The following is a 22538-nucleotide window of genomic DNA, read 5'->3' as shown; positions in this document are numbered from 1 at the left end:
CCTGTGAGAAAGTTCTGGAAGCTTTCTCCTTCWTCTCCARCAAAAGGAGCYYTRCCCCCTGTGTTTTAGAGCCAATCCATTGTGGCTCTGAGGTTGATGGACAGGCTGCTCATCAGGCCTGGGCCAATTGCACAGGTTGGTTACACCTCTGTGATGACGTATAGTCTTGTACTTAAGAATTCAAAACAAGATAGAGCGCAGCTGCCATTTAGTTTTTAGGTTGTTAGTATCATCCCCTGCACGGGGGGAGGACAGAGGAGGAGGATGAGAAGATGTAAGGAAAAAAATGGAGACCCAAAATCACAGTAAGAAGAAGACAGGCGCTGTGCTGTTGCTGTGGTGCTCGAATATGGAGAAAACAAGCTGTTCTTGAAAGGATTATTTCTTCAATGGGAGGGAGACCTGTATAGAAAAAGAGAGTGACCTTGCTCAGAGAAAAAACCCTGGTCTTTGAGGATTGGACTGAACTGATCAGGAGCCAAAATGGGGGACGAGGTGCCCCCCCCCACACCCCCCGCCCCACATCTGAAGCGAGCTGATGCTTAGAAGAAGCTGCGTTCTGCCAGATTTGAGAGAGTGGCATAACGCCGCTGAAACAATGCAGTTTGGCCTTGAAGAACATTCTTTCCTTTCTCCCATGATGTAAAGGAAACAATCCCATGCCACCAGCAGTTATACACTGTTTCTTGGGAAAAGAACTTCCACAGCTTGGASCTAGAAGGACTCTTCTCCTATGATGCTGGACGACAACTGTAATGAGTGGTTTGATCTATGTTAAACTTTCCTTCCTGCCTYCCTTGCGTGTGGGAAGGCATGCAGGGGTGAGGAGAGGTGACCTGRAAAAGAGACAGGTCCCCAGAAAGAATAACAGGTGTCTTAAAATGTTTGTTTTTTATTTTCTTCTCCTTGTAAATTTTTCCCTATCTTTGTTCCCCTCCCCAGTGCGGTAGTATTCTTAGCAGTTTTTAGTAATAAATCTATTTTGTAACTTAATTTATTTTAGCCTGTCTGACCATTTTCTGGAGTATATACATATCTTTCTCTCAATTATGTTATCTTATCTGAAAGCCAAAAATTTTAGTGTTAATTGGGATTTTTGCTCTCCCTTCTGTCTCCCTCTCCGGTCATGGGTGCTTTGGCTTTCAGCCCAGTTCAAACCACAACACTAGATCAGAACAATATTCTATTAACTATGTTGGAGGGAAAGACTCTCACCAGAAGGCTCCTCTGTGAGCTCTGCAAAAGACCTTCTGTCCACACTTGGTAAAACTTCTAAATTTCATACATTGATGAATTTCAAAATTTTTGGGACAGTCAGTCAATTAATATGCAAATGCTACTATAAGTCTGCTGCATAATTACTTTAATTTCACAGTTTTTAAAAGCACACAGCTATCCTCACAAGTATGAACATTGCTGCAAATGCTAGGGTGGTAAATCCTTAATCATGACTAACCAATAATAGTGAAGCAAAATATTGTAATTAATTCTTTATTATGCATTTTTATTAATAAGTACTGGTATTTGGGRCATGCATAATAACACTGCAACAATTATATGTATCACAGCATTACAACAGAAACTAACTGAAACCTTKTATTTTTGCATTTTGTGAACAGTGTTTACTGCTTCTGCAGTCTTATTTGAGAATCAAACCAAACTCCCTGATAAGTCAGGCTGATAAAGTAATCCACCTAAAGTAATCCACCAAAATGGCCAGGCAAGATTTTGGCAAAAACTGCTGTTAAATTATATTAGCCAGGGGACGTCACCAGTGAATACACAATACCAAACTTTGTGATGCAACTTGAATTATATGTGGAATGGGAATAGAGTAATTAATTGTCCAGCAATTATTTAGAAGCAAGACAGTAAATGACACAGATGTAATTATTGTTTATAGTCTTATTTGTTATTATTACTGGAGGAAGATATAGGGACATGTTCTCTGCCTACACAGAATCAGCCATGCTTATACCAAACAGCATCATTTAAAACCAAAACCACACAGAAATGCCAATGCATAGAATACAGTCAATTGTCTGCAACAGACCATGCTAGAATGACTGATTTATGACAGTCMAAGATGATGCCATTCTTTGTTATCATTCTTCCATTTATTCAGCATGAATGCCACAGTAACAGAATAGAATGTGTGCTCAAGTGTCAGCTGTTCCATTTTCAGCTAAACACCAGACTTCCCACCAAAACACATAAATGGGGCACCAACGTGTGACTGTCAACACCACTGCAACAATGGCAACAGGTGTCAGAGAAGGGAGAAACAGTACGAAGCCGTTATCACAGCAGCAGTTCTTCCCATGAACTGGCATCCCTGCAAGCACTAATGGAGACTTTAYCTCTCAAAAGGCAAGTACTGGAAAATGTTTAAGAGTTAACAGTCTTTGCATTTTCAGCAATGAGTTAAGATAAGAACAAAGCTTCACTTCTTGCACTGGAATTGCACTGGTAGAAGCTCAGACCAAAAGCTGCCCAGTGTGAACATCCAATGCATAATGACATCTAATGCATAACTGCATTAGAATGTAATGTACAAACACATTATCCCGAGACTTTATATAACTGACAACTTTTTTTGCACAGATTAAAAACTGTAGGAGTTATGAGAAGAACATGCATGCATATTTAGTCAGGAGGAAAAGACAATTTTGTACTGCTAAGCCACAGTTCTTTCTAAATGGATGAAATCTATTTCTAGTCTTGCCAGTGGTATAAAAATAGTGTTCCAAGATTAATACAAATTCCAATGAAACCTAAGAAGACAAACACAATTGAGTTAACAAACATGTGGCATCCTGCAGTCTCTGAAATTTAGGTGAAATTATTTCTGAATAATTTTATTTATGAATCTACTCCCACCGAAGTAGGATCCCTTAAGGATGAAAATCTATTTATGCAGATAAGTAGTGTAAGACTGACAGGGCAGTATGAGCATTCTGAACTGCTGTCATTGGACTGACAGATAATTCAAATTCTGCAGCAAGGTTAATTTTTCCATTTGATAGATTCCCAAATTCTCCCACTTTTAATGTAGTGAGCTCCTCTTCAAAAGGGTATTAAATATATTTTCTTATTTACAGTATGTAGTTCACAGAACACAAGGAAAGATAACTTTCACTACAGAGAATAACTTATAAAGGGACAAGACTCTAAATGATTCCAACTTTTCCATGTTTTCCATCCTTACATCTCTCTACATGTTTATTCATATAAATTTAAGCCTTTAAACAATAATACAGTAGCGTATCACCAGGGATCAAAACCCCTTACCCAGTTTCAGAATCAGGATGGTATGGACAGGCATCACCAAACCATGCTGAATTCGAAAGAGCAGATCCTGGTGCAAATCCATCTCATGGATGAAAATCACTGATACAATTAATTCTCATAAATCTTATTCTTTTTTAATCCCTCTAATGAACCCTTCCCCTCTAAAATACAGTTTTATTTGGAACAACAAAACATATAAAGTCCTAATCAGTTAAAAACCTGCTAATACTTAGAAATTTTATTCTCCATGCTCTTGAAGTTCTTGCACATGCAGCAGAAAATGAATGCCACAACTGGGTCACATCAAGTAAAAATAATTTTTAAAAAGTATTTTTCATTGCAAAACATGTCAATTCTGTAAACCACAGACTACAACTATCTTCATTTCTCTATTAGATCTTATTTTAAGCAGAGGCAAGAAGCAATAAGAATCAGAAGATGACAGGGGAAGATGAAGAAGTGTAAATCTCATACCTGACAGCTTGACTTCAAGCATGAAGAATACAGAACCACAGAATAATTATTCAGCCTGGAAGAGACCTCAGGAAGTTACAGTCCAATCCCCTTCTCAAAACAGAGTTAGCATAGGTTGCAATCAGGCAAAAATGGCTTAAACCGAAATGCACCATCCCCAATAAAGCAGTTGAATTTGGTATCTAGTTAATGTGCCCCCGGTAAAGTGAACATTTTTTAACCACGTACATATTCAAGAAGAAAAATGGAGCAGCTGTGTAGCTGGACATACACAGAGTGTACATGCCTGACCTCCTCTTGTAGACATGTACACTTCACAAGAAAACGTCTTGAAATTGAATCATGCCTATTCTATGGGTGAGTTTTATACAAGAGTCTAGTTCTTCTACACACAGGCTGCATTGGTGACTGTGTGAAATTCCTGCACTCTAAACAGACATTAGTAAGAATTTTCACCTAATACTGTGGCAAACCCATATAATCATCAGAAACAAGAAACAAGTGCAATAATTCATACATCATGTTCTCATTTTTAATTTAGTAATTATTCAGAGCAGGCACTACATTGCTTCAAACACAATCAAGTTTCATTGAAATAAYATTGAAAAATAACCTCTTCACCTCAGTATACATACGCGCATATACACAGACATACACAAATTAATTTAGAAAATCTGTACATATGTGTTTTTCAGGAAGCAACTCAAAGAACTGTAGCACAAAAACATTTGTTTCTGTACTCTGACACACTAAAACTTATAATCCATTTTTCTGAAGATAGGGTTTAAGGACACAAAATGCCATGCGGTACTATGTAGTAGAAAATGAACTGATAAATAAATTTATCTATTTTGCGCTTAAAGAATACACAGAACTCCTTAAATAAAACAAATGAAATTTATCAGAAATATTTACTGTCCTTGAGCTAGGCAGGCCTCAGTTATTTTTGTTAACTGAAGTATATCCCCTTTGAAGAAAACAGCAAGGAAGCATATGATTGGAAATCCAGCACACTTCACTTTTTATTACTGGCAGCAAAGCTGGTTCAAGAATGGACTATCCTTGTTGCATCTGACTCYGACAGTCCTTCATCTTGATTAGTTGCCTCATAATCACCTGCATTATCAGCTAATTCAGCGTCTTGATCATCGTTACTCTCTGCGCTGTAATCAACTTCTTCAAGGAAGCGAGGCTCATCTTCATCCAAAACGTACGTAGTAGGGCTATAACAAATGAGAAGTTCCATGAATAATGTTCAAAGTTTTATTTGGATTAATAAATTCAGACTGTATGCCCTGTGCCTTTCCTGACATACAATAATCCAAAAATTACTTCATGAAATGAGAAGATTACCTGAAGTGGGATTGGCTTTTTAGATGCATATGAAACAACTGAGAGACAAAACCATGTTTGTAATGCCTTGAACTAATTACTTAGTCATATACAACTCATTATCCAAATGTGCCATGACAAATCTGCTATATTAATGACCCCTAAGAACTTCATGTAAATACAACATTGTGAGAAGTTGCTGAAGAAGAATCTAACTACACAAGGACACAGCCATTGCTGTAGGGTATAAACAAACCTCTATATTTTACTGAAATATACGTTTTACTGAAAAGCACGGGAAGCAATTACTTTATACATATCAGAAATGATAGAACAAGGAGTCATGTTTACCACTGCARTTAAATTCCCACACAAATCACTTAAACTTGTATCAGATTCTCATGTATCTGCACACAAGTAAAACTCAAAATTTGTCAAGCATTGCAACTTTGAGGCAATGAATTGAAGGAACAGATGCTCCACCCACAGAATAGTTTATGCCTTTAACAAATGGTCTCCAAGAGTAAGAGGATAAAGACCTTTAGCATTTACTGGAAAAAGGTTAAAATACAACTCTGATCCTCTCACCTCCCTAGAAGTATGGGGGTGGGGCATGGAGGGGGACAAAAAAGTGTTTTCCAGACCCGGTTTATTTACATGGGACACAAAAAGCTATCTGCTTAAAAGCACAATGTATTCCTAAATATTTCGAAAGTATTTTTACATTCATATTAAGCCCTAAGAAGGGTTTCTATTGCATTTTACCTAATAATCGAATCATACAGAACTCATACAAAATAGTGAGAAYGTTCTTATCGAGAAACATCATACAGAACTTGTAGAAATACTTGCATCTCAATTTCAATAAACTTTACCTTAAGGCAGACAAAAACCTATCTTGGCTGCGGCTTTATAATTAAAAGGACTAATCACTGCTTCTTTTTCAAGACCTTTTAAGAGCTCAACTGCACCACCTGAAATCTGCTATGCACTCTCTATTCAATATAAACTTTACAGTATACTTACTCTACCCATAGCCTCAATGACAGCCTCAAAACACTAACATTTTGTACTTACTGTTGACAATGCAAACACTGGGGAGAAGAAGAACTGTTCCCCAGCTTAGGGGAAAAAATATACATTCAAAACAATCTGTATCACAGCTCACTGAACAAGCCTGTACTCAATTAGCTATGCAAAACAGAAAGCTTCACAAAACTAAATACTTTATAGGTTATTTAAGCTGTAACTGGGGCTATAAACCATGGTTGGCTAACGAATTGGGAGTTCAAAATAAAATTATTCCTGTTTAGGAGAGACAAAGAGTGAAGAAAATTATCAGGGTCTTTCCAAAGAAGTATCTTTCATTTCACATATGGGGAACTCAACATACTATGCATGCTTTGCATGAAGAACCTWCGGTGAAAGCAGCTAAGGAATACCAATTTTTTGTTCTTTCCTCCTGTGATATTTTCTGCACTAGGAAGTCACCACCTACCAACACTTCCTCTAAGYAAAAAATAAGATGGGGAAATAAAAAGTTCAAATGTTTCAGTTATTTAAAGAAACAAATGAAAGGGACTTTGCCAGATGTATCACATTCTGACAAGTCCACAGATTTTTTTTCAGTCTGTGCTTCTAATCACTTAACACAGGTATTGATCATTTGTTTTCGTATGCAAAGAATCCACACTGCAGCTGGAGAATAGACAGTGCAATTCAATTCACAGGAAATGGAGTCATTAAATCTGAACGTTGCCCCAATATTAACTAGTAATTTTGAACACTGAAACAGAACTGCAATGAGCTAAGTCAAGGAGAAATATTTAACCAGTGACAAGGGCATGTTTAATGCATTACAGTAATCACTTATAAAAATTAAGCTTAGTGATGTGTAAATAAGATTAGTAAAGCTCTCAAAAATTCTATCCACTCTTTTCAGTAAAAGTCATTCCTTGGGTATTAAACTAACATAGTTGATCCTGTTAAGAGAAAGCAACCAACACATGAGGAAACCACATTGTTCACCTCTTCAAAGTGTCTTATCAGTTCATATAATAGGTCTTAAGTTACACTGTCTTGAAAAACACACAAGTATGTTTATCCAATATAGGGTTTTTTACACTTATATAAATTTATTTTGCCTACTCATGTATGTGTAAACATGTAGGTATGTCCCTAACTTCTAGAAATTCTGGCACTATGGACATTCATAAAAARTCAGCCTGTTTTCTCTAACATATTTAAGACTTTTGCTCTGGCACATGTACATCCAGAACTGAGGGAAGCTTTTCACATTTAATAAAACAAAAGTCAACATTATGGGCTATTTTCTCTATTCAAGAGAAGTATCCTAAGAATAGATCAAAGATTAGAACGTATCTTACTCAGAAAGCTATCTAAACCTTTAAAATAAAAACTGGCTCTGCAATCTGCTTCATAATAATCTTAGCTTTCTACTACCATCCAGAGCAACACACAATGACTTCTCAATTGTTTTTACTGAAAGTAAATATTAGTACAATATTTATCAAGATTGTATTCTCCACTTTGTCTTTCTTAAGTTTTCATTCTTTACAGAATTGTATCTAACCTGCATCACATACTATATTCGCTTACCTATGACATGTTTTCTTTTGATGTAGTAAATGTTAGCCTTGAATATATTTAACTTCTCAGCAATCTCTGTTCTAAAGGTTACCATGAATCTGCAAAGTGTAATTATTACTCTACTGTTTTACTAAGGCCGGATAACAAGAAATATAGAGATTAAATACCTGAAAAAAATGTCTTACTGTTTAATCAAATTCTTTATTTGCTTCCCTGCTGCTTCCCACCCTCCTCGTATCTTGTGACGATATATTTTTAGCTGCTGTCATGCTGATTCTACGGGTTTTAATTTCCTAACTTTTCCCTTGGGCTCYTTCTAATTAACTTGCTCAATAATCCTTCTTCCTCTACTCTTATACCTCCTGCTTTTCCACTTAAAAGGAAACTATTATTTTTCTCAGGTTAGCGGAGGTTTTTTATCCCTCAGCTACAGTATTGTAATCTAAGGGATGCCACAGTCTCTGTATTTTCTTTGAAGTCATGGCTGTTAAAAGAGAATACTATATGAAACTCTGAAGTTCTGCATATTTTACCTTAACATTTTATGGGTAAAAAGATGAACTCCTAAATGCCTGATTAATACACCTGATATAATACCATGGTCTTCCAAGTTTATGAAGAATTTAAAAGACTAGCCCTTTCATTTAAAAGAGTATTTTCACCTGCCACAGAATACACTGAATTTAGGAATTGATACAACTGTTTTATAAAATGCATTTTAATTATTAATTAACACATACTTTAATTATTAAGGTCAGCAAGGCACTCACAGCAGTGATAGTGGCAACAGCAGCAGCAGCCACTCTTAAGTTCTGGGRGCTGAGCACTAGAACAAGTTGGGCAAGGGGCTCCTGCAGTCACGGAAATATGAGTAAAAGCTGGGAGACCCCCGGGGGATCTCAAGAGAGAGGCTGACATGGTGTGGATTGCCAGCAGATTAAAATAGCAYCAGAGAGTGCAAGTGATCAGGGTGGTGCTGCAGTCAGGACACAATGCTGCAGTTCCCCAGGAAGGGCACACAATAAGGGGCACTTAATTCTGTTTGGGCAGGAAGAGGAAGCACTCTTCTTCAGTAACAAAAATGGCATCTGCACATTGCAGCTGTCAGGCTGGGGATAAAAACAAGCGAGACCACAGCCACCTAAGGTATATGTCTAGATCCAAACAGACTTGCTGAAGATAAAAAGAGCTACCCAGACCTTCAGCTACCAGAAACTCCAAAATCTGAAAGTCCCTCTGGGCCATGAAGGCAGAGGTTGGTGTCATGGGTGCCAGTGTGCCCAGATAGATAATGCACATTTTGAGCAGGCTGCCACATTGTGTRAGGAGCTCATCAGGCAGCATACCATCTGGAAATCCAAGCAGGACATTGATGCATGGTATTATGCACTGATACAGGCAGAGAGACTGCTGCTTTAAGACCTTGAAAGCAGAAAGTAACTTAGCATCCAACCCTGAGACAGGTTTGGTTGATTTGCAAGACAAAGGAGACTGGACTCTCATCTCTGCCTGAAACAAAAGAAAAAGTCTCCCCCTCGCTACTGGTATGTCCCTACATAACAAATATGACATGGAGGCTCATAGGAGAAAACTCCGCAATAAGCAGTCAAGAACAACAAAAGGACAATGCTACAAACCTGGTGCAATCAACCATTCATATGAGAATGGGTGCCATCAAAAGTGCACGAAGCATTAATCACTGGCAAATCCTCACTGACATGCATGGAAGCAGCCATTCACCATTCAACCTCTCCAGCAAGAGCTGCTGCTTATCAGGGCCATATTCATCATGTTACAAAGAGGCTACCAAGACTGGCAAAATTGGAGGACTTAAATCACTCCTACTCTTTCATGAAGGGTTGAATGAGGCTGCAACAATGAGATTGTGAAATATCAAAAGGGATTTTTCACGTCCCTTCGACAGATGTGGAAGGGATCAGGAGTACAGGGTTCTCCTCTATCCCAACAGATGGAGATTAAAAGCAAATAATGTCTTACCCATCTGATGGCCTTTTATGAAGGTATGATTACAACAGCCAGCACAGTAAGATCAACCCTATTTTATCATAGACTTCTGCAAGGTCTTCAACATGGTTCCACGTGAGATGCTTATCTCTAAACCAGAGAGACGCAGATGTGGTGTGTGGATTGTTTGATGGATAAGGAATTGCCTGGATGGATGAAGCCAGAGTATGTTGGTCAAAGGCTCTTTGTCCACATGAAGGTTGGTGACAAGTAGGGTCCCTCAGGGCTCTGTCTTGGGACCAGTGCCCTTTAAGGTCTTCCTCAATGACACAGACAGTGATGTCAAGAGCTTCCTCAGCAGGTTTGCAGATGACAAAGCTGAGTAGTGCAACTGACAGACCTGAAGGAAGGGATGACATTCAAAGGGACAAGCTTGAGAACTGGGTCCAAGATCCAGGGCCTCATTGTCCTGGTTTTSCTTGGTCCAGTTTTTGGTGGTGGGGGGATGGGACTAAGATACCACAAAGATGGCTCCTGTGAGAAAGTTCTGGAAGCTTTCTCCTTCATCTCCAGCAAAAGGAGCCCTACCCCCTGTGTTTTAGAGCCAATCCATTGTGGCTCTGAGGTTGATGGACAGGCTGCTCATCAGGCCTGGGCCAATTGCACAGGTTGGTTACACCTCTGTGATGACRTATGGTCTTGTACTTAAGAAGAATTCAAAACAAGATAGAGCACAGCCACTATTCATTTTTAGGTTGTTAGTATAGTGCACTGGGGGAGAACAGAGGAGGAGGGTAAGGAGATGTAAGGAAAAAAAAAAATGGAGACACAAAATCACAGTAAGAAGAAGACAGGTGCTGTGCTGTAGTGCTCGAACATGGAGAAAACAAGCTGTTCTTGATGGGACTATATCTTCAATGGGAGGGAGACCTGTATAGAAAAGAGAGAGGCCCTGCACCTGAGATAAAAAACCCTGGCCTTTGAGGACTGGATTGATCAGAAGCCAAAAAGGGGGAAGAGGTGCCCCCTGCCCCCTTCCTCCCATGTCYGAAGCAAGTGGATGCTTAGAAGAAGCTGCATTCTGCCAGGAGATTTGAGAGAGGGGCCTTGGAGAACTGTTTTTCCTTTCTGCCATGAGGTAAAGGAAAAGAATCCCATGCCATCAGCAGTTTTACACTGACTGTTTCTTGGGAAAAGAACTTCCACAGCTTGGAGCTGTAAGGGGTCTTCTCTTATGGTGCTGGACAACAACCTCAATGAGTAGTTTGATCTATGTTAAAACTTTCATCCCTGCCCCCCGCTGCGCACGGGAAGGCATGCAGGGGTGGCAGGGCTGACCTGGGAGAGACAGATTCGCAGAAAGAATAACAGGTGTCTTAAAATGTTTGTCTTTTTTCTTCTCCTTGTAAATTTTTCCCTGTCTTTGTTCCCCTCCCCAGTGCGGTAGTATTCTTAGYAGTTTTTAGTAATAAATCTATTTTTCAACTTAAGTTATTCAGCCTGTCTGACCATTTCTCTCAATTATGTTATCGTATCCAAAAGCCATAAATTTTAGTGTTAATTGGGCTTCTGCTCTTCCCTCTACCTTCTCCGGTGGGGGAGGGGGGGGGAACGTCGTGGGTGCTTTCGGCCAAGTTCAAACCACGACACTCATGAAGTCCAAAAAGTTCAAGTGTAATGTTCTGTAACTGGATGAGAGCAACACCAAACATAAGGACAGACTTAGAAGAGGAGAAGAGGGAGAAGTCATTGAGAGCAGCCCTGAGAAGCCTGGTGGATGAAAAGCTGGACATATGTCAACAGTGTTAACTCGCAGCTCAGAAAGCCAACCTGTTCTGGGCTGCATCCAAAGCAGCGTGGGCAGCAGGGAAGGGAGGGGATTGTGCCCCTCTGCTCTGCTYTGCTCAGACCCCACCTGGAACACTGCACTCAGCTCGGAAGCTCCAGCACAAGAAAGACGTTGATCTGTTGGAGTGAGTCCAGAGGAGGCYACCAAGATGATTAGAGGGCTGGTGCACCTCTCCTAAGAAGACAGACTGAGAGAGCTGGAGTTCTTCAGCCTGAGGAACAGAAGGCTCCAGCAAGACCTCACTGTGGTTTTCCAGTAACTAAACAAGGCTTATAAGAGAGAGGAAGGTTGACAGTTAGAAAGGGATATGACAAGAAGAGATGTTATTCAACTGAAAGAGATTTAGATGAGGTATTAGGAAGAAATTATTTACTGTTAGCGTGGTGAGGCACCGGTCCAGATTGACCAAAGAACTTCAGGATGCCCCATCCCTGGAAGCATTCAAGGCCAGGCTGGATGGGGCTCTGAGCCTGTCCATGGCARGGGGGTTGGAACTAGACGATCCTTAATTCCCTTCCCATCCAAGCCATGCTATGACTCTACTGTACCTATGTATTTTTTATTTACATTAATGCTCCAAACATACAAATTTAATAAACCTTTTCACTAACATGGTGCATTTTTTTTTCTAAATACAATTTTAATTATCCCATGAAAGATATACTTTGATTCTTCATTATCCACAAGACCCAATTACAGAGAAATTAATCCACAAGACAGACATAACCATTACCAATTTGAGCCCCATGAAGTTCAGCAGTTTTTTGAGACTACATGGGATTTGTATACATTTTAAAACTTCGGAACAAAATATTAAGAAATACYCCTGCCAAAGTATGGAGAGTTGACACTAATTGTGGAGTTGGGAAAGGAAAGAGAACTCTGAGGAACTAATGATTTCTTTCAAAACAGCACTGTCATGGGAAGAAAAAAAATCTTAATTGAGAGAGTTAGTTACAATGTATCGCCAAGGAATTGTTTCTTCGTACTGTTCCTTCTAATTTCTCTTTAGTGTCTATATTCTCTTCTAGGGATTAGTAATCCTGCCACACGAGGCAGCATCACACATGCAATTACATGTACTGTCGGGTTCAGCTGCTCTTAACCTGTRTTTTTTGTAAGTAATAAGGATATTTTCTCAAGGAAACTTCCAAGGCTAAAGGGAGAATGTATCCAACTCTTTTCAAAGCTGTAAGAAGATGGGCATCCAAATCCTCTTTAATTATTATTTTTAAATATCTTCACTTTTAGGATTATAAAATTTTACTCCGAAGCTTAATCACAAGTAACATCCGCACGTTCTGTGTGTTCTCACCCTGAAATATATTTAATGAAATTCAGAACTGAATCAAATCAGTTGGGATTCATGAATCACCAACTGTAGCCTGTAGTGGTACTTGGATCATACCATCAGAAGAAGAAAACCTAAAGAATTATATGAAGAATATATAAGCTGCTCACCACGCTAGTTTTTTTGGGTTTGTCTGTGTTTTTTTCCCTTGATTACTAGTTTTCTTATTTTGCCCTAGAGAAGACACAGTATTCTGATGTGACAGGCTACATAGTACTGAAAGCAATCCCTTTCACTCAGGCCAGAGAAGGGGCCTGGTGCATGGGCACTGCTACCAGGCCCACCTGTGGAATTCTGAATCTGACTTTTTATAGCTTTTTCTTCCAATATTCAGAAGGGGATAGACTGGACAAAAGATGCAGCATAAGATGCCTTATTTTTAACTAAGCTGTACTCCCAAGGTACTAGAAGAAAGGCCAAGGAAAGCTCCTGCCCTAAAAAGAAGCATAAAGAAAAAATCCTTAATCCCTGGTGAAGAAAATTAGGAGTATACAAATGTTTGGGCAAAGTTTAAGAGTTATTAAGAGGGATGGAAGTAACATAGGACAAAACCAGTGTTTATCTGACAGCGTAGACAGAAATCCCTTGCAAGACGTCGTGCACACTTCCACTGTATATACCCCTCACTTCTTGCCTCACCAGTCTGATGTTTTTTCTCAAGTGTAAGACTAAGCACAGGAAATGGATTTTTCATCAAGTTTTTCCCCTCCCACAGCTCCGTTTGGCTGTCTGCTTTTTCTACCATTTTCTAGACATGCTAAGACCCAAAGCTCAATCTGCTTCTCTGCTATAATTAAATCAAATGAACAAACATAACCACACCATGTTCTAGAACACACCAATGAGCCTCAAAAGGCTGAAAGGAAACTGAAATGAACTAGAATTTCCAAACAGAGATCAAGATTTTGAGCAAATGATAAGTCTAGTAAGTCATAACAGTCATGACTGCTGTCATATGTTTTTCTTTCATTGCATATATAGACCTTATCAAACCTGTCACCACAATAATTATAAATCTCAATACAAGATCARTATTACATTTACTCTAGCATTTTCCATTTGGAACTGGGGTGAAAACACTGTCAAATGGGCTGGAAATAATTAAACAAAAATAAAGTGTTTAATTCATCACATAAAATGTTAATGTGCACTGCCAGAGCGAAATAAATCTACTTACTGCTTTACTTTTTTAGTTTCAGACATGGTTCAAAATGAAATCACGTAAATTAAGCCTATGTGAAATACTGGCAATATATTCTAAAATATTAACATTCACTTGTTTATTTTAATTACAACCTAGAAAACCAAAAAATTTGAGAAACCCTCAAAATCATAAGTAAAAACTAAAATCGGTGCTTCTGTGTTTAAACCTGCCTGCTTAATCTCTAAGGCATTAAAACTGTGCTTTGGTAAAATGTAACACCTGTAATATCCAAAAATAAAGGAAACAACCACAATCTAATTGCTCTACCGTAACACTACAGGAATGCTACAGCTGTGTAAAAACTGTTCTATTTTATACTTCCGATTAAGGAACTTTTTACCTGCTTTTTCTGTAGGTAGCTTCTCATTTATCTCTAATGGTAAGTAAAAAGGAGCAAATCATGTGAGTATAAGGAAAGTTTAAGTAATTTTTTATTGTAATAGAACAGCAAGAATTGAAGTTTGGGCATACAAAACAAGAAACTGTGATTATATTCTGACCCATGACTGTCTCTGAAGTGGAATAGAAATCAGCTTTATAAACTTTTCCTGAGAGATGCTCTTTGTATACTTCCACCACTCAAGTGAGTAATATATGGATACCTTGGCTGACAAGATTGTTTTTAGTATCTTGCCTAGAAACACTAAAACGTCAGCACTTGGGATACATGGATTAAATAAAATAACCTATGAACACTATCTTCCACAAACCTGACATACAAGTTTCAAGATGTGTAAATAAATATCTGCTTTTCAAAGCACTTAGAAATAGAGAGGCACTTCTGCTGCACAAAAAACTAGCCATCTCCTTAGAGCAGCTAAGGAGGAGGGGTTGGGGAGAACAAGAAACAAAATCCTACCAAGCAAACTTTTCCTTCAAACAGCATTGTCTCACACAGTTAGGGAGCCCAGCTCCTGCGTACTTCAGCTGTAAGAGTACCTGGAAATATCAGCCACATGTTTCTCCAAATTGCATAATCATTGAACTGGCAAGTGTGAAAAGGGTATGCTGAGTCTTACTAGAAGRCTCATTATGACCTGACACTCATCGTATCTACGTAAATTAGTTATAGCCTTCTAGCAAAATGTTCTAGAGTGTCTCTCACTTCCAAGATTATAAGCAAATTAATGATCACAGAATTTGAATGAACTGCAAGATTTTGAGGCAGTCTCCAGTATTTTTTTTCATTGTACAGCAAAATACAGCATAGCCTTGAAAACTCATTCAGTCATTAAACAAAAATAGTACTGGAATAGAATCTACCCTCACCTCCTCTTCAAAAAGAACCCACCAAAATCAACAAATCAAATCACCTCCCTTCTCAAACCCAACCCAAGACAAAAAAAAAACCCCATAAACTGTGAAAGACTGGGGGAAAGTCCATGCTGAACTATCCTTTTCTTCAGCTGTTAAAATCTGAATTTTCCTCATCCTATTCTTTTGTTGGTTTCAGTTTTYGGTTGGGTTTTTTCTGTAGGAGGTATGATCTCAGCAATACATATCCACTGTGCTCTTGTCCATTACTTCCTGAGACACTACAAAGTGGATTTTAGCAAAGTTTATTTAAACAGACTGTTGTTAAGTTGTTTTTTTTTAATAATATCCATAATAGCGTAATATGGTATGTCCATTATCCAGTAGAAGAGCTCACCTTTAACTAAAACCTTTTCTATGATATGTCTCAGCCCTGAATATAAGCCAGACCCTAAAAGCAAATAACATTAGAGTTCCCCCTTGAGCATCATCATCAATAAATCGTATAGGTTTTTGAACTTTCTGCTGTAACACACAATGACTGTTACTACAGATAGGAAATTTGGACTCCAAGGATATCTGGACCAACTGTTACATGGGCAGGCATATTTGCTAGGAAGCAGAATAAAATTGCTCTGTTCTAGACAGACTCCTCCAAGTAATTGAAGCAATAAGTCTGATAGGCTAAGGTATACAGCAAAACTCTGCTTCTGAGCCTTTGGCATGTAGTTCCCTGGATGCTCCTCCCTGTTCTTCCTGAAGACAGGACATCTGCTTTCCTTCAGTCTCCAAAAGCACCTGTTCCTGTCATTACGATCCTTCAAAAATCACTGAGAGTGGTCTCACAGGGACATCAGTGAGTTCCCTCAGTACTTGTGGGTGCATCTTATCAGGACCTGTGGACTTGGGTAAGACTAGTTTGCTTATGTAACCTCCAATCTCTTCCTCTCCCACCATGGGAAGGCTTACCCAAGAAGGCCTTCCTTGCTCCAGACCCTTCCCCATCTCTGGGTCCTTAGCATACTGAAAGTTGGTCTTTCTAGTAGACACTAAGATATGAAAGGCACTCACTCAGTACCTCAGCCTTTACATACCTTGTGTCACTAAGGTTCCTGCCCATTCACCTGTGGGCCCATATTTTCCCTAATCTTTCTTTTACTACTTACACATTTACAGAAGCTCTTCTTTGGTTACTCCCAACCCACTTTCTGACACTTTTCCAGGAATCACTAACTCAGGTTTAGCCAAGAACAAAATTTGTTCTGACAGTAAAAATCCAGTCATTTAGAAACACCCTGATGTTCTACTAGTGAGCAAATGATACTGGGGGATCCAACCACCACTGGAGCGAGAGATAGGAACACATCACAGCTACTCTTCGTATACTTTTAACCACTTCCCTAAGACACCCTCCTATTGTTTTTATTATCTTTTAGCTTATACCTCACTTTCCACTATTGTCTGTAAATGGTGAGCATGAACAAGCTCCAGTTTTTTTCAATACTCCAGTAACACTGAATGTGCCCAAATATAGGAAATAAATATAATTTCCTTGTCACAGGATGTCACACATACACTCCCATAGTTCTGTAGCTTTCCATGGTTGCTCATTAATCTTATAGCCAATGAAAGTCTTAGTGTCAAGTACCTCCTTGTTTCAGCTGCCCAAAAGCAGCAACAAATTTAGTTTTTTCCCCAAATTTTCACTGTATTGCTTTAGCTAAATTTGAGCTATAGCCAACACCACTAAAAAATATTTTCATCTCTTAGTATGCCAGCTAGAAATATCATACCATGTAAATCTTGCTCCTTTCCAGTGTAATGGTTTTTTTCAAGTCTGGAACTCTGCGTTATTAGTTCGTCAACTACATTTTAAGAAAAATGCGCTTGTAGATTCGAAACCACTTACTTACTGTCCATCCTTAGTTACCACATGTATGTAGATATTTGAGTCATGAATTGAATGAATGGAAAGATGCATTTGCAAGCATATCTATAGCTTCAAGAACGGGCAACTTAGTAACCCAGCTACCGAGCATATAAATTTGTTTCGTGACTCCAACTACTTCACAAGTTTTACATTCTTCAAGTGTTGTTACATACCTTCACCAGAGAACAAACAATAAAAAAAAGTTCAGAAGAAAAACTTACAGCTCTTAGTACTTTAACTCATACCCTTTAAGTATGTTTAAACACGTTTTAAATACCATAGCAAGTTAAAAAAACCCAAACCAACCAAACAAAAAAAAGCACTTCCAAAGAGACATTTAAGACCTAAGACCTACTACTGAATTTTATGGCCTGTAATAACTCCCCAATCACATTAAAATTGCTAGTCTTTATCTCAGTAACAAATGTGAGTCTTACTCTGTATTGTTTTCTTTCAAAGTCTGAAGCAACTGAAATAACGCAACATATTGAGATTACTGTTACAGTAACAGGTCACAACACATCAGCATTATTTTTGATGAGTGGAAGAATATTTTTGAAAGAATCTTTATATCACTTGAGAAATTGCAATATTTTTCCAAAAAAAAAAAAAAAAAGCAAACATAATAAACGTGTACTACCTTGTCACTTTACAGCTAGAATCAATCAGGTCATTTTCAATATCCAACAGACTAGAAGGCAGACTGTATTCCAAAGGTGAGGACATTCCTTTTAAACGCAGCAAGCCAACACAGAACTTTGCTCCCATCTCCTCCAGTTCTCTTGTACCTATTTGCAATCCCTAATTTGAAAATAAGATTTAAAAATACAAAATAGGTACATGCAGATGGACACATACATACATACTGCAGAATAACTCTTTAGGTTAATATTTTCTTATTTTATTTAATACATTCTCTTGCTTTAAAGACAGAACAAGTAAGACTAAGTGAACATTTAGCAAGAGTATCAGAGAAGACTAAGAAATACCTACATGATTCTTCCAAGGCTGAACAGACATATCCACATATTTTGGAGCTTCCTAGTCTACATTTCCAGCACCCCAATATTAACAGATCTTTACCCACTGGCATTGGAATAGAGACAAAGATCATGGCTATATTTGTAAGTATAAATTATTTTTTAAAACTTCAGGTGAAATTTATAGAAGTTATTTTCAAATACAAAATTCCTCAATGTAAGTTCCATCAATCAGAAAGAAAACAAATAAGAGAATTCCTATCATAGCTATGATCAAGTTCATTGCTATGTTCCGACACACAGTAAGACTATCTAAGATAGCAGTAACTCCATGAGACAGATGTCTCTTCCCCGCCTATAAGTTAGAGGCTACATGTGTTAATTCTGAAAGCATTTAATTGCACATTTAGTAATTAAAACCAACAAACAAATTCTCAAAAGCCACAGCTCTTTTCTAACTTGAATTACAAAGTCGGGCATTTTCTTCTGCAATAACTATTTATAAGGTAGAACTTATGCAAAGCTCTCCAAGTTTACATACCTGATAATGCCTCTGATCAGGTGATTCTACACTTTTAAATTTAGCCAGAAGTGCAGTATATAGGGACATAACCTCTAACCTCAACTACTTTATAAAAAGAGAATAATCTAGGCTGAGCCTCAACTGTTATGTGATTGGCTAGTACTAATGGTATATACACTAGCAAATTCAGAAGCACAACCCAACTCAATCTCCCCCTTTGCAACTTCTGTATCTCTGGAGACTTTAGAAGGATTTTAGCTTGGATCTTTTAAACCTCTTAATGTACAGATTAGTTAAAAAGAAGCTTTGACAAAAGAAACAGGGAAGCAGAAGAGCCAGGAATTGGTGGTAAGCTAAGTCATCAAGTACAAAAAAATACATGAAAAAGAGAATGAAGTACAAATTTTTTTACCAAAAGCTTGAAAAACCTTTCCACACAAGCTYTGCATGTGTTGCGACACTAACACTGCATTTTAAAATGCAAGGTTTAATAGAAAGTATGTTGCTCCAGAAATGGTACAGCCCACACATTCTCCATGTACTGTTTTGAACACACAATAAAAAAAAAAGTTTGATTTTCTTCTGAGTTCTTTTCTTCTCTTGGTAGTACCCATAAACAAGGTGCTTTTTAGTAACAAGAAAGATAAAGCTATATCCATGATTCTGCACAGTGCCATCCTCCGGCCAAATGGTACTGAAACCTGTTAGCAGTGAACAAGAATTGAATGTTTGAGTATTATTCTTAACAGTAATACTACTTACCTCTTTCAAAATGCTTTTGTGCTGTAGGTTTCAAAGCACTTATTAATAAAGGAAGAATTATCCTCACTGTACTGATGGAGAAATGGAGGCAGAGAGGGTTGAAGCGATTTGCACAGTGTCTCACAGCATGTCACTGACCCCGCTGGGAACAGAAATCAGTTCTCCTCACTCAGTGCAGTACCTTATCCACAGAGGCCAATTTTTTGGCTTTGTTTTATATTTGTTTGCATATCATTAACTTTCGAAGACCCCAGTCATAGCTGGGGTTCCACTAYGCTAATCACAGGAAGACACAGTCCCTGCCCCAAAGAGATTAAAATAACATTAAGGTCAAGAGGCAACAAGTATATATAAGAGAAGGGAGAAAGGTAACAGTAATCTCACTGTTACACAGATTACTAATGTGAACAATTTGACGGTTCAGAAACTTTTCCAGTTATTATTGTCTACATTTGCCGCTGAAGAATTTGTCGTTAGTTGGCAGGTTCCTTATAGACAGGATATGTCTAACAGGAGTGTCTCTAAGTTGAAAAAGGACAAGAATATAGCATGAAGGAGAGTGCAAAGACAATTGTTATAAATAGCGTGCGCATGTTCCGTGGCTGCTATTTTTAGCACAGCAGAAAGAGGATGTAACTAAAGAAAAACCTAAATGGATCAGATTGGAGGTGGATAACTGGGAAACAGCTGAAGGATAAATTTTGAACTTACTACACTGAAGGGTCTACACAGCTGTGGTAATAGCCTTATGCCCAAGTCTTGATTTACTTCTTTCATTTCTTTAAATCATACATAAAGGAGAATGCAATTCCATACAAATGTCAAATAGCAAATTTATTAATTGATTTTTCCATCAGTCAAACCTCTTCCTTTCCGTGAAATGAGACCTAAAGTCTGGTTCAGTAAATAATCATCATCATCAGTTGCCCTTACKAAAGAGACCTCAGGTGGAGTTCATAAATTCACTTTCACTGAAGCACTGATTACACTGCTTTACTTTATCTTCCAGTGATCTTCAGCTGTTTTTCTAGCACCTTTAACTGAAGCGTACTGAAGCATTCCTTAAATTTACAGACATTGCTTTTAAGCCCAAGCCTCACCTGGAGATAGCTTTTTTTTAAAAAAAAACTAAATTTAATTTCTTTTTCTCTATATCTCATACAAGTGTGTTCGTTCTACATAGTAACATTTTAAATGGAGAGTTCAAGTCTTCTTTACTAAGCGTGTCATGAAGATACCTTCATCAACAGAGTATCTCAGTTTTTAAATCTGTTACCTGAAAGCAAAGATACAAAACAAAGGCGCAGCAGTCTGTGACCTCAGGTGAAGAAGAATATTCTCATATTATGTACTTTAAAAAAGGAAAACAGCCATATAAATATYTGAAGAAGTCAACTGGACAGGAAAATACCATGTAGATCTTCTGCCTTCTTATTTAGCAGAGGCTACAAAGACATCACTTTTGAAAACTCAAATCCTAGAGACTGAAGAATCATGATTACTGAGAAATTTGTTGACTGAATCTTTATTTCCTGATTCCTAAGATCTTCTCTTTATGGGCTTTGTAAGATTTCCAGGTAACAAAATCTTTTTGATTAACCTAAAAGTTAACCAGTACTTCCAAATTTATTAATCTTCAATCGGGAAAGGGATTGATTTCAATTTGCAGGTGGCTTGAATTATTGAAGACAATGTTCTTTTGTCTGACATCTTTGTTATGCTCCATAGTAGATCCTGGAGAATCCTTTCACCTGACAGTTTGTTTCTCCATTTCTTGACTTGCAGATGACTGTGCAGTATTTGCAGCACTTATTCTCAACACACTACACTGTGACCAGTTTAAAAAAAAAAAAATTGCTTCCAGAGATAACTCTGTCACCAGAGATCCTAAATTCAGGTAAGAAAAGTTAACTTCAGCTCAACAGCTTCCTGGCTGAAAATAGCCTACCATCATCATTGTTCAAGTAAAATAAATAAGAACAGAACCAAAAATTGATGTTCAGGCTTCAGCAAAGACTCAGTATTCTTCCATAAGGAAYCAAATTGTGAAGTAATCCTCTTTGTACTTTGAACAAAATTCTGCAAGGATGCCAAACCAGAATGAGAGTTTCAGACCTTTATGGTTCCATCCCTCAAATCTGAACTCTCATGTCCTTTGGGATGGTAAGTAGGAGGGAAGGGAATTTCTATAATTCAACTTCTCTCTGTTTTGAAATAATGTATTATGAGGTAAGTCATCTAATTTATACCACAAGTTTATTGAGTTAATGGCTCTACTTCTTCCACAAAATAAACCCCAAGAGCAAACTAAACAACACAAGAATCCCCCCCCCACCCCAAAAAAAACCCAAACCCCTGAGTTTAAGCCTTTTCATCTCTTTCATCTTGTCACTGGAGAAATGCTGCTCTTTGCTTAAGTCCAGTCACCTTGGCTTTTTAGATACACTTTTTAAAAAGTCTGGGCATGATCATAGTGAAGWAAAAAATAAAAATCTTCCTGTACRTTCAGAGGATGACTAAGATCTCACAAATTGCTTTACTCCATAAAATGAATGACAGAACAGCAATTTAATCCCATCAGATTGTTTATATTACATATACGAACGCTCTTCACTTTTGAGTAAATGTTTCTTCCATAGAATTCAGCCATTTTTTGCTGTCATATCTGAAAAAGAGCTTTGGAGGCTTAAGCACCTTGAAAGTTTGTCCATAAAGCATCTTCAATTCATTTTTCTTACGTACTTCCTGTACCAACACTACTAAAACTTTGAGTTTTGGTTTATGTTTAAAAATACTTCGTAAATTTCAAAATAAGCAAGTTGGAGGAGTTACTTTTTTTAAAAGCCCTGTAATGATGTCACTTGAGGATAGTCTGACAACAGCAGGAATGCCTCTGTTGTTAATTGACAAAATATAGTATTTACAGGCCTACTGAAATTCCTGACAAAGTATCTGTCTTCCTACTGTCTAGGGATATATGCACAGATGTTGTAGCATACATCAATATACTAAA

The 22538-nt window shown here is 37.9% G+C and overlaps 1 protein-coding gene across 7 annotated transcripts in view; it reads right to left on the bottom strand.

The window, feature by feature from the left end:
* Positions 1-4275: 4275 nt before the first annotated feature.
* Positions 4276-22538, bottom strand: part of AGTPBP1 (ATP/GTP binding carboxypeptidase 1) — a 60272-nt gene continuing 42009 nt past the window's right edge. For 4 of the 7 annotated variants that reach the window (XM_057370006.1, XM_057370004.1, XM_057370005.1 and 1 more), the window contains exons 26-27: positions 17901-18061; positions 4276-4988 (exon numbers count right to left, since the gene is read on the bottom strand). In XM_057370006.1, the coding sequence (XP_057225989.1) occupies positions 4811-4988; positions 17901-18061 (339 nt within the window). In that variant the 3' untranslated portion in view covers positions 4276-4810. Of the gene's footprint in view, positions 4989-17900; positions 18062-19525; positions 19825-22538 lie in introns of those variants that run through there. The other 3 variants (XR_008965602.1, XR_008965603.1, XM_057370008.1) reach the window with 3 other exon arrangements.

This window comes from Malurus melanocephalus, unplaced genomic scaffold (assembly GCF_030028575.1).
Source record: "Malurus melanocephalus ecotype Western Australia unplaced genomic scaffold, MMel_1.1 scaffold_117, whole genome shotgun sequence".
Taxonomy (NCBI): Eukaryota; Metazoa; Chordata; class Aves; order Passeriformes; family Maluridae; genus Malurus; species Malurus melanocephalus.
Note: the sequence above shows the minus strand (reverse complement) of the source record. Positions and strands in the feature narration are given on the sequence as shown.